Below are 13297 nucleotides of genomic sequence, written 5' to 3'. Positions count from 1 at the left end.
AACTACAACACTAAATTTTAGATTTTTACTCTGGGGCAGAAGTATTAAAAAAAAAAAAAAGGCAAAGCATTTCATTACACAGTTTCTCCCTCTCTTTTCGAACCGCAAAACAATATTTTTTTTTTATTTCTAACCACAATATTGGCTAAAATGTAATAAAATACTATGTTACTTCTCTCCACACAGTCACTTTCTATTAATTCTACCTGTGAAATTCCAAGCTGCACTAAATCAAGATAGTATTTAATATTTTTAAATGTTAAATTCTTAAATCAACTTGACGAAAACACAAGCTTAATCTTTTGTTTCAAGCCTCTCTTGTAAATCAAATGCATCATGTATTTGGCAGCTCTCTAAGATGGGCAGTGTGAGGAAAACCTGAAACCTAAAGCCCGCAGCCCATACTCCAGTATTAGCTGACAATACCTGGTCATAGAAGCATCTAGGTTGGAAGGGACCTTTAAGATCATCAAGTCCAACCATTAACGTAACACTGACAACATCATCACTGAACCATGTCATTAAGCACCACATCTACCCGTCTTTTAAATACCTCCAGGGATGGTCATGAATATCTTGATGTCGCAAAGTTCATATGCACATGCTTGCTTTGCAGAATTAGGGCAAGACTGCCTAGCTACTGCTGTTGGAAGAAGTGAGCATACATGATCTCTACAGCAGCACCTAGCCTGCACTTGCATATGTTTCTATCTGGGGGTATTTTCCTCCCAAGACCGTACCTTGTGATAAATTGCGTAGATTGTCCTGTCTGAGGATGCCAGGCAGATTTCGAGGGGGAGGAGGAGGTGGCCTCTTACAGAAAAAGCAGCCTCTTCTGTTCTCTTCGAGATCATCAGGTATGCTGGCATACAAATTGTCGGGACTGTTGTGGAAGCTGTATGAATCTTCCTCTTCTTGATCTTCATGTTCTGTCTCCTCTCTGCTGTCTTCCACATCATCGTTCTTTTCCTCTTCCACCTCAGCTTCTTGTTGGCATCTTGATCCAATTCCGTATTGATCTCCTGGGTTCTGCTTGGCTTTTGATGCTAAAGAATGCATTATTTTATTTAAAATTTGCCATCTGGAAACATTTCCTGTTTCAAGGATTCCCACAGAAGCAAGTCAATGGCTAATAAAACTTTTATGAACTGATACAGTAGGAAAGCTGTCAAATACATACCGTCAGTGAACAGCTTTTTAAATATTTACCAAATCAACAGTGGAAGTTTTTATTGTATCTTGCTGCTCTGATACACACCATCTTTGTGCACGCAATGTTAAACTTTTCTAGAGTTGCTGTCAGAATGAAATCACACATACTTACCTTGCTTCCATAATTGGTATTACGTGACTTTCAATGCAGCACAGCGCAACACTTGGTAAAATAAAGCCGTTGCTCACACAGTTGTGTAAATTGTTTTTGTACAATTGGGTTTGGGTGCTTATTTAAATCTCTCTAAAATGAAATAAACATTGCCCTTGGGAGACGTAGCTGTACTCCTGTAGAAATGGAGCTCTTCTGCCTTTAGTGGCCTGCAGACCACAGAACAAGAATATAGTGGAGGGATGTGAAAGCGTACATTTTAATCACCATGTACAGCATCAAGTTTGGGTAGTCAACCTCAGGAACATAAGAGTAAACTAGACAAGTCCGTCAGCAGACTTACAGTCAATGCATAGCAGGTCATACTGAGCCCTTGAGGTCGGCTTCCATTCTGAGTTATCCTTTGGTGATGCCTTTCTTTCACCACTGATTCAAATGGGAGGTTAGGGCATTTATCTGGCTAACATGGCCAGCTGTTACAATCACGGTTCTTCCATGTGTCCACCCTAAGGTGTTCCCATATACAGCGTGACAGAGACAGTGAAAATGTATCAGGGCTAACCAGGTTTCTAGTTCACATTTTCAGAGTGTCTGTCATCTACCTAGGTGTGCTAGGGCAACTGGTTTAAACCTAGCAAACAAGAAACAACCTTTCCATACAGAATATGAGACAGTTCAAAAGATAAAACTGTCAACAAACAGATAAGATAGAAACAGGATAAAGTTTAGCTTTATCGATCCATGATACTGTAAAACTTATGCAAAATATATGCCATCAGTAAATGCAAAAAGCAACCGCATTTGCAGTTTTCAAGGGGAATGCAGATGACCGCATAGATTATGAACAAGCTTGTCATCAATCTGTGCTTAGATTTATGAACATCAAGCTGCAAAATGTCTACTATCTGTGCCTCCACACAGCAGTTGGCCGCACCTGTGGCAGTGCCTCCCCTTATATAAAGGCTGTTCTCTGAGAACTTGGAGAATTCAGATGTTTTCTAGATTCAGAGCAGAGATCACAAATTTCCAGAAATTACCAGGAGGGGTCGTTGTACTGAGGCCTGTCTTACTGAGTGATGACTTTGTTATCACAACTGAATCCCTCACCCGCCTTACCCCTTTCTCCTAGGACACCTGCCCTCCCTGGAAATTGCGGTAACATGTGGAAATGAAAGTATTAAAATAATTTGCCCCCTCTGGTTGTCCATAATACTACTCACTCAATACAGCACATGCTTTGTTACCAACAAAGTTGTCTAACAACATGACTTACTCACGGCTGGTTGAGTTTCTGAGCCTAACATAAGCACGTAAGTGTCATCGTCTTCTGCTTCCTCACAATAGGTGAAATTATCTGCTGTATTAACCTAGAAAGAAAAATAAAGGAGAACATTTGTTTTGGTGACATCATCTCCTACCTTCACACACTGCTATCGATATAATATTCAACATCCTACTAAGGGGAAAGCGGAGACAGAAACATCATGCGTTTGCAACTACGTAGTGGTATACGTACTATGGGCAAAAGGAATGCGTATATCTGGGTACACATAAAGGACACAAGGTTCTGCCACGAAGCGATATCCGAGTTTGCATAGCAAGGACTGAAGCTAATTGATCTTTCCTTAGCACTGTGCTGGGCTGTCCAGACAGCTCCCAACTCTGCTCCCAGCTGTGAAGCACTCACAGGTAATGAGGAAGATCAGTAACAGAAAATCAGAAAGTCTATAGGGACATTACTGAATAGCTCGCGGGTGCACAGAGTGCAAGAAAACTTTGGAGAGCTCATTACAAACAGTTTGCATACCCTCGTGGTTGGTACCAAAAACCACACATGCACTCAAAACCAAGAAATGGGACTGCAAAGCATTTTAGCAGTTCTACCTCAGTGCCCAAAAAAGTGGCAAAGCCTTGTTTCTTGTTCCTCTAGAAACCTGTTATGTTCACCCAGAGCTATTCAAAATTAGCCTTAGAAGAGTCAGAACAATCAGTTCCCTAAAACGTTATCAACGTATTTCTTCAAGCAGAAGAGATACAAACTTCTGCTCACCCACAGCCGCTAACAGCAAACTCTTAACACAACTACAGACAGTTCTGTTGTCTTGAAATATATAACACACACTTGTTAATTGCTGATTTTCAGAAACAACGGAAATTTCAAAAGGTGACAGTTTTTTTCAAGGAACCCAACAGGACCTCGATTCCCATGTAAGTATAACATGAAACTATCCTGCACAGGCACAACACAGCCCTCAATAATCATTCAGGAATTTTGAATCACAAAATGTTAACTTTGGGTGTTTGACTACACCAACCCCAAAGCAGGTATGGAAACAGCGTGGTCCATATATCATCCAGTCTGCAAGATTAATCACAAGCAGATCAGGGGACAGTGAAGTCAAGAGGAAGAACTGATGAGTGGTTATACCCTTCTGCATGGTGCAGAAACTGATTCCCATGACCCCATGCCAGACTCTCAAGAAGTTTGTTCCTAGTATCCTGCTGCCTCCTAGCATCCACAGCCACTGTCTCAGGGACAGAGTCCTCAGGCCTTAAATTAATATCACTGTGTGAAAGGAGAAAAAATTTAGAGAAATAGGTTTTTTTTTCTGGGGAACTGAGAAGGCCTTCTTCCCTCCTGCTCTTGTACACAGTCATCTCATGAATGCCAGTCTTAAGACAGTGCAGCCATGAGGCTGTGCATCAGGTGCCTCCCTGGCCCACTTTGCTTTGCTGCTTTAAGGATACACCTGGATGTCCACAAAGGAGATCAAGAGATGATGGACAACGAGAAGGTCAATACCTCAGCGAGGTACTCAATAACTTTTTTTCCTCAGTCTTCACTGGCAACCTCTTTTCCCACACCTCTTGAGTGGATGGACCATAAGGCAGGGACTGGGGGAGCAAAGTCCCTCCCACCATATGAGAAGATCAGCTGCTTGACCACCTGAGAAACCTGGACATACAGAAACCTATGGGACTTCATGAGATGCTGAGGGAATTGGCTGATGCAGAGAGAGTTTCCAAGCCATTCTCCATGATATTTGAAAAGTCACGGCAGTCAGGTGAAGTCCCTGGTGACTGGAAAAGGGGAAAGACTGCACCCATTTTTAAAAAGGGTAGAAAGGATGACCCTGGGAACTTCTGACCTGTCAGCCTCACCTCTGTGCCTGGGAAGCTCATGAAACAGATCCTCCTAGAAGCTATGCTAAGGCACACGGAGGACAGGGAGGTGATTCAAGACTGCCAGCATGGCTTCACCAAGGGCAAGTCCAGTACTTAAAGGGGGCCTACAGGAAAGATGAGGACAAACTTTTTAGCAGGGTCTGTAGCAATAGGACAAGGGGTAATAGTTTTAAACTGAAAGAGGGTAGATTTAGACTAGATATAAGGAAGAGTGCTTATGCACACAAACCTGAACTTTAAAGTCTTGTGAGTCTGTCTGTCTGAAAATGGCGCTTTGATTTACACTGAGATTTCTTATGGATGTCAAGCCTCCTTCCAAAGGAAGAACTAGATTTATTGGAAACCAGTATTACCAAAAAAGGTATAAAAAAGTTGTTGTCAGCACAGAACTGCTCACAACAGACTACTGAAAAGGTTTGAAACTCTAGTTTGCGAGTTAGCAGTAAGATCTCCTTACCTCAAGATGCAACAGGAATGTTGGAATGAATTGAAAGTCCTCTGAGAGACTGATGACATTTCAAGTTCTAAGATTAAATGCCACCTCTTGATGTTAAGAGGTAGATACTTAATTTTCTTTCAGTTATGTATTTTAACTGTCTTGATTAAGCTTCGTGTCAAACTGAAGACTTTCAAAAAGGCCAAGTTTTTGAATAGCTTCAAAGCTGTCCCTCTTATACAAAGCCTGAATTGATTTACCTCAGTTATTTACTCAGGAATGCCATTAGCAAGATTATTATAACCATTTTGTCAGCATTTTTTGCAACGCTCTTCTGAAAAGCTATCCTTTTTAAGACACGTTTTCTAAAGATTTCCTCCTTCTTATACAAAGGATTTTCTTCCTCCTCAAAAAAATGTATCTCCAGTGAATATGGAATATGTACTGAAAGGGAATCTTCCCCCGTGGCAAGGGCCCACACCATTAAAATTTGGTGCATTGTATATTCTTGTACAGTGAGGAGTGAAACATTAAAGAATTCAGAGGAATTTAACCCAACATCAATATTGTATCAAGGTATGGCAAGAGCAAGAAGCACCTGGACATCAGCACTTCATTTATAAAGAGTAACTTACATGTAAATATATCAACCACAGCTCACATTAGGCTTTATGTATAAGATATAAATGGATATATGTATATATAAATACATCCATACCTTATACTCCTAGAAACAAAGTAAGACAGAACTCCTTATGGTACATTGCTCAACAGCTTTCAAAATCAGATCTTCATGCTTAAATTGGGCCTGGGACAATGCTTAGGCTAATAATTCATTAATTCATATGATTCTTATGTGCTTGATTCCATTGTCTTCCAATTATCTCCTTATTAGTTGTCCTTTTCTTCCAGAAAATTGGTCCTTAATAAGATGAAATTCAACTGTGTATCTCTCTCTCTCTTTTTTACACTGAATAACTACATCGCTTGCGAGTCTAAATTCACACACACATCCCTATTTCATCTTATTGTACTGGTATTTCTTAAAAAAAAAAAAAAATTAAATGTATGTAACAGAGGCTTCCATGTCTGTGTTGTAATTTGGGCATTCATGCTTTCTCCTACGTCCTTAGTTTTTCTGGACTGCAGCCATTAGGAAAATTGATGAAGAAAATCCTTACCGTTGTTTGTAAAATTCTCATTGATCCTTTTGACAAGACATTCTCTTTAGTTAGGGCTGAATTTTAAAAAAGAATTATTATTCCATGGAAGTTAGCTCCCTGATGTGATATAGGGTAGCTCATAGAAGTGCACTGAAAATTATAATGCTTGTATGGACTAACAAAGAGTTGCTTGTTTAGGTTTAAATATCAAGTACAGCATTAAAATGCTGACATGGGCTCGACAGTTTTGTGCCTCTGACTAGACAAATCTGTCATCCCTTCTGTTAATCATCCTCCCATTCCTTGCAGACTTTGTCTTCTCAAGTCACAGCTCTGTGCTGTCCAGTGTCATTGTATCGGATAGCTCACGTGCTGCCTTGGCAAACTCCTTAAATCTGAACAAGGCACATCATTGCAGAACCACTTACAATGCTAAAGGAAGTGTATATTCTGTGGGGCTCTGCAGTGAATCTTTCCATTAAACACTGGAACTTAGACTATTTCCTTCCCTACATGTAAGTCAGACTCCGCCAGGCCTACCAGGATATACTTCGCAGCGTTCTCTCCAGATATCCTCTGCTTCAGGATGAAATGATGGGTTTGTATCCTGTGTAAAAGATGCTTGAAGAACATCCTGTGTTCCTTGAGATGAGATTTTCTTTCCTGAAAGTCAGTGCATTCCTGGCTGAGCTAGGTGATCCCCTTCTTATTTTCAGTACAAGTTATCTTTTCTTGTAGCCAGTATACCCAGTAGAAGAGCAGAAAAAAGGCAGCTCCCCGCAGTCAGCCTCACAAAGCCCATAATTTATAGGATTACTGCAGGCCACACCTAAATTTTAATGCTAATCTTAATTCTAATTCAATTTTCACACCTGAGTCAGTCCATCTGCCTACCAGTTTTCTTCATTAAGCCTTTTTCTGGGAGAAGCAAGACTTCAAACACTAGATTAAACTGAAGGTGCTGCCTTTAATTTGCTTAGGACAAAGACTATCTGATCTTCTTCTGGACTCTAGGGCATTTCCAGTTGACTGCTGGATAGCCTTCGGGCTTGCTATCAGACATCAGGCAATGTGCCCTTGTTGCCAAGATGGTCAACGGAATTCTGGGCTGCATAGGGAAGAGTGTGGCCAGTAGGTCGAAGGAGGTCATTCTCCCCCTCTACTCTGCACTGGTGAGGCCACAACTGGAATACTGTGTCCAGCTCAGGGCTCCCCAGTTCAAGAGGGACAGGGAACTACTGGAGAGAGTCCAGCGTAGGGCAACTAAGATGACTGAGGGACTGGAGCATCTCCCTTATGAGGAAAGGCTGAGAGAGCTGGGACTCTTTAGCCTGGAGAAGAGAAGGCTGAGGGGAGACCTGATTAATGTTTACAAGTATCTAAAGGGTGGGTTGAAGGAGGATGGAGCCAGACTCTTTTCCGTGGTTCCCAGTGACAGGACGAGGGGTAACGGGCACAAGCTGGAACATAGGAAGTTCTGATCAAATATGAGAAAAAACTTCTTTACAGTGAGGGTGACAGAGCACTGGAACAGGCTGCCCAGGGAGGTTGTGGAGTCCCCTTCTCTGGAGACTTTCAAGACCTGCCTGGATGCAGTCCTGAGTAACGTGCTCTAGGCAATCCTGCTTTATCAGGGGAGTTGGACTAGATGATCTCTAGGGGTCCCTTCCAACTCTGAAAAATTCTGTGATTCCGTGATTATCCAGTCACTTCTTTCAGAGCTGAGACAGATCTGGTTGCTTGATTTGTTTATAGCACATCACCACAACATTCCTTCTTATCCCACTACCAACATTCAAAGTCTGCAGCTCTGCCAAGAGGAGTGTTGCTCATTCATGTCTCCCACTACTCCGTAGCTCAGCATTTCAGATCAGAGGACAACCTTGGTATGGCCGTCCTATGGGCTTTAGGCATCTTCTGACTATCAAGCAACAAGATAACATTGCCAGTCACCTGGAGTTGAACCTGTGTTGAACACCAGAAGAGTGGCTTCCTTGAGATTACCAGTCTGAAAGACTCCTCAGCAGCTGCCCTCTCCTTCTGCTGATTTGGAACCCTGATTCTCCTCAGACTCCAAGGAACAAGTTGCCAAACACTGGCTAAAGCTATCACAGTCTATATGGGCTTGGCAGACAGGCTGCAAGGGCATGTAGAGCTCAGATATAAGTACAGCGGTGCTTTTAAAGTGATCTGATACCAACTCTGCAGATACATGGATGCCTATGACTTTAGGGTCAGTGCATCCTAAAGAAACAATCACTATTTTCTGCAAATATCATTATAAAAGAAAACCAAGCTGACATGGACTCATTTACACTTATACTTTCGGTGTCTTTTCTTTCTTTTTTCTCTTCGGTGCAGACCTCAATACTGCATGCAGTCCCTTCTTAAAAGTAAGATCAACAGCTTTGAAAACCTGGAAGTAGATGTGAACTGGAAACATTTCAAAACTTCATGTAACTGGCGAAGAGTATGTCCACCCATAAATCACTACACTGGATCGTGTATTGGAAGGAATTTGGAAAATCTTTCTATTATCTACATTGCCAATAGGGCACTGAATAATACAGGAACCAGGATGATGCTACTCAATAAGGTGTTCTGTTTTGACAATGAAACACTGAAAACTAGCCTTATAAAACATTTCTTATTACTTTTGATTTCTTTTGTTAGCTGCATTTCATTTTGTGCCTTGGTCTTTCTCATAATGCCCCTAAGCGCCTGTGCTACACACTTCTGTCTTTGACCTCAGTAACGTGACACAGTTTCTACTTCCTATGGACTTCATTCTCCCATTCAGGATTGTTCTCTTACTACACTTTCAATCTTTCCTCCGCAGTGAGGTAAGTTTGCACATAGATATGTTTGGTTTTTTTTTTTTTTTAAACCTACTGCTATTATGTTATTATTTCTCATTCCCATCATAGGAATTGTATATAATAACACACCTTGGATCACTCTCAACAATGTTACCCTGTCTGGACATCCTTAATGACTTTCCCTTCTTTGTTTACAAAGAAAAGAATCTTCTATTTCCTTCACCTTAAACATCAAAACCTTACCAATGCATTTAAAAACCTGCTGGATAATGTCTCCTGCTGTATTCCTTTCCAGGCAGACTGGTGATCTGGACCTCAGAACAAGTCTACGCATTGCTGGTACACAAACACAGCACTTATCCCTGTTTAACTGTGTTTTATGAACAAGCTATACTCTTTCATATAAATCATGTAAATTATTCCATCAGCTATCTATTACATTAATGAATTGCAAGTTTGGTCACATAAAAGAACCGTATCCTTATCTTAATTCCTGTATTTCTTGAATTTTTATATAAGTACCTAAATTTTTTAAGCACTGGCCTACTTTTCTCTTCCTTATTATTTCTTTAGGCTAAAAATCCCCTCCAAATGAAACTGTAAAGAAACTTCTGCCTTCCCAGTTTGCAAGCCACAATACAAATGACTACTGATCAGCATTTAAGATACTAGAAAAGGGAGATAGCATATGCAACCTAAGTCCCAATTTATTTTTGGGAACAAGCCCTAATATGATCATGAGAAGTTCTCTACTCCAATAGAGAGGGATGTTTTTTTCATCCATCCAATTCAAAGCAGTGGTAGGAACACCAAAAGAAGATATGCTGGCTTCCTTCTAAAAAAGTATGCTGGATTCTTCTAAAAAAGGCCAACTTATTTAAAAAAAACCAAACCCAAACTGCCCAAACAAGCAATCAATCCTCCTCTCCAGCTTCTATACCCTCTCTAGTGCAAAGTGGAAAGTCTCTTCCAGATAATTTAAAAAGATAACTATGAACCTGTTTTTCCTAAGTGACATAACTTTTCAGTAATGTCATGGCCTTTTCCATGTGACTTTCTGATCTAATGGAAACCTTATTGATCACTTCACAAACTGCACAACTGAAAATCAGGAATGCCTCTGATTAAAAAAAACTCATAGAAAAAACTCAGTTGGTCTTCCCACAAAAATCTACTTTCATGTATGCTGTAAAGATGTAGAAACAAATTAAATATAATTCAAAATACTGCCACACTTCACATCCTATGCACTATGTTGGTGTTTCTGAGCTCAGGTGCAGAAAAATATTCTCTGAAATTATTCCATCAGTTCATGTTTCATTACTGAATCATTTGTCGGTTTTGACCCCAACATGCTTACTTGGAAACTCAGCTCTCTTCCTTACCTAGCATTAAAGCAGCAACATAAAACATTTCTTACCCCTACACTGCTTCCAAGTGCCTTCTACACTGCCAGCTTTGTCTGCATTTTAATGTTAGCTGGTTTTGGATGGGTGACACATACACACTTCATTTAGAAAGGACTTAAATTCTGCAAAAGCGGGACTAGATTCCATATCTCTAAGTCCTACCAGAATAATGAGTTTAAGGCTAACTTTATGCAGTACCTCAGGGTAGTTTCTGATGGGCAAGCATTCCCACTTTGGTGACAATGAAGACAACCTTGCCTTCCAGTAAAAACTGATGTTGAGATGAGCGTGGAGAGCACTTCCCAAAAGAAAGGGCTGTCCTTCTGGTCTGCTCTATGCCATCTGCTCCCAGAAGGCAGTGGCAACAACAAAACACTGCTTTCCACTGTTACTAGGTATTAAGCGGCATACTTGGCAGGTTATTTATTTCCATGGGCGGTGAACAGTGCTGGCAAAACCAAAAGCTCTGTCCTTTAGCCCAAGCAGGGCGCTGGGTGCCTTCCAGTGGAAGGAGTCCTTTTCCTGTCTCTGAAGGCTTTATTAACCAGCAGACTTCAGTGCATTTCTGACTGACATGGATACAGACCTTACCAGGCAGGGACTACAGAGGTGGGAAACTTGCATTGCTTAACAGACCACAACCATAGCTATAGCACCCTCTCACTGGCAAGGAACTTAAGCACAGAGGAAAACAGGATGGAAATAGGGTAAGTCATCTCAGGGCCTCAAAATAAAAGAAATTGTTCTCCTTAGCTGGATGTTTCCTCCATTTCCCTGCCATAGTCATACCAGACTTGCTTTCTTAAGTATTTGTTCTTGCTTTCAAAGAAACTGGATTGAAACACCGTAGTTGAACTTTTTTTCCAGTCCTAGGTGATTTGCTTGTATCGCTCCTCAGACCTGCCAGCACCGTCTGCTTAGACCCTAGATGCAGCAACCAAAGCAGAAGGGACCTCAAATGTACTGCCATTTGGCATCCATCTTCACAGTTATCGCTCCTTTTGTCTCACCTTTGCTACGGTCTAGCCTATGCTATACCCTTTGTCACTGGGCCTGCCAGAGCTTTCCAGAACACGAAGGTGAGAACTAGATATACTCTAGGAGATATTTTCCATTTGCACTCTCAGTACTTCATGAAATGCAAGCAGACAATTTGACAAACACTTTCTTTCATTCAGTTCCACCCGTATCCCTGAGCTACAGCCTAGTGACCAGCCACTCTGGTTATAAAAATTTTTCTAACTCTCAAGTCTGCATTAATGTTACTAATATTCACATATTCTACAATGTAAAATATTCATCAAAGTATTGGAAGTGTTTAAGTATTTATTACTCATTTTTCCCAGGGCCCTGTATGAGCACCTGGAGAAATGACTGAAGAAGCCAGCTTCATAAAATTGATTGCATGCATGAGGACAGGTCCAACACTGCTGTTCATTAGCTTTAATTGTGTTAAACACTTCTATTACCTTGCTTGATAACTCACACTTGCAAAAAAAAAACAGATGACAAAACACAGATGTCTCTAAAGCATGAGTGCAGCAAAACATTCAGTGTTATAATCAAAGAAAAAAAAAACCAAACCCACTTGGGAATCTAACCTGGTTTTAAAGCTGTGCAGGTGGGAAGAAAGGGGGTGTAGAGAAGTTTTGCTGCGTGTGTTCTGCCGTGAAATGCTGAAACAGAGAGCAGTTTTAAAGCAGTGTGGGCTGAGCAGCCTGTGGGCTGGATCCACCCCTTGAAACACTTGAACTTGGCCTCCTGACCTAAGCAAGAATTATCTTAGAGAAAGCCAAGAACAGCATATATTATCCTGCCAGCCAAAACTGCTGCTTCTCCCGCTTGCTCCCCCGCTGTCAGCAGAAGCTGTGTGGTGTGCGATGCACTCCGCCTTCTCAAAGGGCGTGGATGAGCCATTCCCCACGTACTCCATGCTGCTGTCCAAGCCTTCAGTGAGCCCCCAGCTTCCTCGTCCTCTGCTTCACCACAGACAGAGTGTATGTGCCCCAGTGCCTCGGCTCTGAGCCACGTCTTGGGTCTCATGCACATCTCAGGCTGTGCCCAGGAGCTGCACGTGCAGCCAGAGAGATCAGCACATCCAACGCCCAGAAAGGAGTTAGAAGACTCTTCTCTGCTCTACTCATTTACAGGAAAAGTGCAAGGGTATAAAAAGTTCCTGGGATTTTTCTCACTGATGCTGTTCAGAGCTATGTTTTCCACGCCTTATTGAGGCCTTGTGATATCAATACAAGCTGACAGCATCCACACTGCATTAACGTCCATTAGCCAGCTGAGCGAGAAGCAACTGAGCCAAACGTGCCTGTGCCACAGAAGTCAAACAGCAAAAAGAACGAGTATTAAAGATCAGTAACTGTATTTTTGAATAAAGCCACTAATTCTATGACCAAATGACAATGATTACTCCCTTACTCAAAATAACTTCTAAAAGTAGCAAGCAATCATAATTTACTGCAACCCCCTCATGCCTTTCTAGTTTTTTCATGCAGCAGCTTACACCATGTGGCTTTTTATCAGGTGTCTGGACATAATAAATACAGCAGCATTGTCACTTCTTAGATATATGACCTCTACCCTGTTATGCCTTTAACATACATCTGTTATGCCTTTAATTCCTAACACTTGGAAGTGTTCAAGGCCAGGCTGGATGGGGCTTTGAGCGACCTGATCGAGTGGAAGATGGCCCTGCCCACGGCAGGGGGGCTGAATTAGATGATCTTTAGAATTCCCTTCTGACCCAAACCATTCTCTGACTCTACCTCAGCAGTACACATGATTTTCTTTCAAAGGCACATTCCTGTTGGGTAAAACTGCAGCATCATGTTTCCCAGAGCACAGATTTCTCATTTTGGGTCATAGGTGAGTATAATTGCTTTATTTATCTGTATGGATTTCAGTTTAACTGGCCAGTTTCTGCTTTGTTCATTTTAGTTCAAGTCAGG

General features: G+C 41.5%; 1 protein-coding gene across 3 annotated transcripts in view; it reads right to left on the bottom strand.

The window, feature by feature from the left end:
- The window catches only part of BANK1 (B cell scaffold protein with ankyrin repeats 1), a 161644-nt gene that overhangs the window by 26755 nt on the left and 121592 nt on the right, over window positions 1–13297 (bottom strand). For all 3 annotated transcript variants that reach the window (XM_054203896.1, XM_054203898.1, XM_054203897.1), the window contains exons 9-10: window positions 2598–2691; window positions 741–1046 (exon numbers count right to left, since the gene is read on the bottom strand). In XM_054203896.1, coding sequence (XP_054059871.1) covers window positions 741–1046; window positions 2598–2691 — 400 coding nt within the window. The remainder of the gene's footprint in view (window positions 1–740; window positions 1047–2597; window positions 2692–13297) is intronic.

This window comes from Rissa tridactyla, chromosome 5 (genome assembly GCF_028500815.1).
Source record: "Rissa tridactyla isolate bRisTri1 chromosome 5, bRisTri1.patW.cur.20221130, whole genome shotgun sequence".
Lineage (NCBI taxonomy): Eukaryota > Metazoa > Chordata > Aves > Charadriiformes > Laridae > Rissa > Rissa tridactyla.
This window is presented reverse-complemented; position numbering and strand designations above follow the sequence as displayed.